The sequence below is a fragment of the Carlito syrichta genome, unplaced genomic scaffold (assembly GCF_000164805.1).
Source record: "Carlito syrichta isolate Samal-C Ts95f unplaced genomic scaffold, Tarsius_syrichta-2.0.1 Scaffold103356, whole genome shotgun sequence".
NCBI classification, from domain to species: Eukaryota; Metazoa; Chordata; class Mammalia; order Primates; family Tarsiidae; genus Carlito; species Carlito syrichta.
The window spans coordinates 215,072-218,030 of NW_007047452.1; the positions used below are offsets into that span (position 1 = coordinate 215,072).

The following is a 2,959-nucleotide window of genomic DNA, read 5'->3' on the forward strand; positions in this document are numbered from 1 at the left end:
CCTATCTGCAGAGGCAGAAAGGATCCAGAAGAAGAGGGAGTGTATTTCAGGGACGTGATCTTCTGCCCAGCACAGGAGACATCACCTTCCCTTGTCCAGGACCGGGGGCCAGTCCAGGTGAAGGTCTCCGCTCCCAGATGGCCTGGGGTGCAAGCTCTGAGTGTGTGGTCCTAAGGCTGAGGTAGTGTCACTGCCCATTTTCCCACCCCCACAGCCCCCTCCCGCAACAGCTGTCGCAATCCCTGGATTGGAGCACACAGGGGCTCTGCAGAGATCAGCATAACAAAAGCAACACTCTGAATTGCTACAACGTAATACAGTGATTTCCAATGGGGTGGCAGAGGCCGCCTGAGCTACTGGCTGCAAGGTCGTCTCTCTGTTGCCTCTGGTGTGTCCATATTTTACTTCTCTGCTCCTGCCTCAGGTTCTGCCCATGTTTCATCTCCAGCTTGCAAGAAATCAAGTTCACGAGATCGTGCGCCCTTTGAGGGCAAGACTGTATCAGCGGTTCAAGTTTCTTTCCCCTGGAAAGCCCAGCTTAAGTGTCTGGCACAGAGCGGATGCTCAGGAAACGCCCCTCGATTCAACTGAATTAAACCAGGAAGCTGAATGTCACCCACCAACCCTAAGTCAAGGCAAGTATATTCCACAAGCAGGGAGTGCGGGAGTTGGGGCGGACGGTGTCCTCTGGGAGCTTTTTGTCTGGCTGGCTTTGTGACTATATACGAGCCACTCAGAAGTTTGAATGCCAGAGAGTAAAAGGGATGCGAGTCTAAAAGTTGGGAGAGTGGGGAGGGTGGCGTTATTTGCAAAAGATTCCTGGGTCGTGGTGAATTCTCTACACCATGAATGACCACTGACTCTGGGCCAGGTCAGAATTCCAACCAGGCGCAGGCGATCTGAGATGAGTAAAGTCGCGATGTCACCCTTGAACAGGAGGCAGGCAGTCACGCCACCGGGACAAATGTACAAGGCAGTGCAGAGGAGCAAGGACTACCTTGGCCCGGGAGGCAGAGGCATCAGAGGCCTTCAGGGGGGTCACCTGCGGAAGGATGAGCACAGATATGCCAAGTTGACAAGGAAGCCAAGAACATCCTGGTGGAGAGCGTTAACCGCAGGACTGGGGGGCACAGGCCTGCGACTGGAGGAGCAGAGAGAATGAGGTGGGATGAGGTCGGGAGGTCAGCAGGGGTCAGTCACAGAACGTTTTGAGCTGGTGAAGCTGCGGGGGAGGGGTACAGGGTGAGAGCAGACATGCTTAGCTCTGAGTGCAGACAGATCACACCACCTACCAGGCAGACCACAAGATATAATGGGAATGGAACACCTGAGAGGCCTTCACAAAGGGTCAGGAGCCTAGGGGCAGCACCAAACAAGGTCCCTGTCCGAGGCCAGCTTTAGAGAGATGTAAAAAAGACTTTGGAAGGCCTCGGTCACTGCAAACCCTCTGAACAAATCATATTTTGCCCTTCAAGTTTTTCTAAAGAAAACTAACTACTGGAAGGGCGACAGTTCATCGACAGTAACCATCTCCTCCCTGTGCATTTCTTTACAGTCCTCAAAATGCTCTCAGGTCCACCATTTGAGCCTCCACGTGGTCCCATTTTGCAGACAGGGAAACTGAGGCCCTGTGATATCACACAGGGGCCGATAGCAGCTCTGGGCAGTTCCATCTCAGCCCTGGGCATCAGGCTCAAAGCCCAGTTCCTTGTCTGGGAGGGGGTCCCCAGGGCCATCTGGAAGCCCATAATACAGGTCTTCCTCTTCCTCCTCAGGTTCCTCCACACCTGTATCTGAAGCCTCCTTCTCCTCCTCCCTTGTCTTTGGGTACCCCTGCCAGTCGTTGGGCAGGACTACCTCCCGTGGCTGTCCCTGTTGGGGCAGATCCTCTGAGGCGGGAGCGTCGATCAGGGCAAAATCTTGGAAGCGGTCTGGTGGGCATTTGCAGGCCCACGGTTCCTGTGGTGGGAGGTGGGGCTCCTCCCCATCAGGTGAAGATGCATCGGGACTGCTGCCTTCACTGGAGCCCGCATCCAGGTCGTCTTGGAAGGAGGCCAAGGGGGCAGGGCCCTGGGGACAGGCCAGGGGGCTGCAGGGGCAAAGACCATGAGGGTGAGGGTAACCCTGAGTCAGACTGCCTGGGTCCAATCTCAACCACTAGCTGCAAGGCCTGGGGCAGACCAGTTCACCTCTCTGGGCCTCAGTTTCTTCCCCTGTAAAGTGAAGGGAAATAATAGTATTCACTCCTGCCATTGTGTTTAAGGGTTACAGCAGATAAAACGTGCAAAGCACTTCACACAGAGTAGGCACATAGTAGGTGCTCAAGAAATAGGGCTATTATTATGTTCTCATCTGAGCCAGGCCGCTCGTCCACTTTGCCAGTCATTCAGGGCTCTCCTCTGGTCCCTCACAGGCCCAGTCACACTGGGGTGTCCTGTTTCCTGGCCCGACCCCCGCCCCGTTGGGCTGGGAGGTCTTGTGGGGTGGAGGCCAGTGAGGCCATGCAGGGAGAAGGTTCCCAGGGATGTCGATGGATGAGGAACTTGGTTCACAACAGATAGGGTCGGGATGGGTAGGGTGAGGAGTGGCCTGCCCAAGGACACAAAGCAGGTCAGCAACAGAGCCAAGATTTAAACTTCGGTCCTCTAGCTCCCAGCCCCCTGCTACTCACAAGCGTTCAGAGACAGCAAGGGCCTACTGTGTGTCGGGCACTTAACTGCATCCTTACGACATCCCTGTGTGGTAGGGATGATTACCCTGGGTGGGGAAACTGAGGCCCAGGAGAGTAAGGAACTCGTCAAGGTTACCCAGAAGAGGAGCTGGGATTTGAACCCAGGCCCGTCTGACTCCCAAGCCCACACTCATTTGTCGGCGACACCTGCAGCTTCTCAGGGCCTCCCGCACCCTCCACTGCCCTTCCCACTGTCCGCACCTGCCCCTCAGTGGCTCCCCACCCCTC

The 2,959-nt window shown here is 55.7% G+C and overlaps 1 protein-coding gene across 1 annotated transcript in view; it reads right to left on the reverse strand.

Annotated features, from left to right (window-relative positions):
• Window positions 1-1,674: 1,674 nt before the first annotated feature.
• Window positions 1,675-2,959, reverse strand: part of BSND (barttin CLCNK type accessory beta subunit) — an 11,060-nt gene continuing 9,775 nt past the window's right edge. The window contains exon 5 of the mRNA XM_021716005.1: window positions 1,675-2,101. Coding sequence (XP_021571680.1) covers window positions 1,675-2,101 — 427 coding nt within the window. The remainder of the gene's footprint in view (window positions 2,102-2,959) is intronic.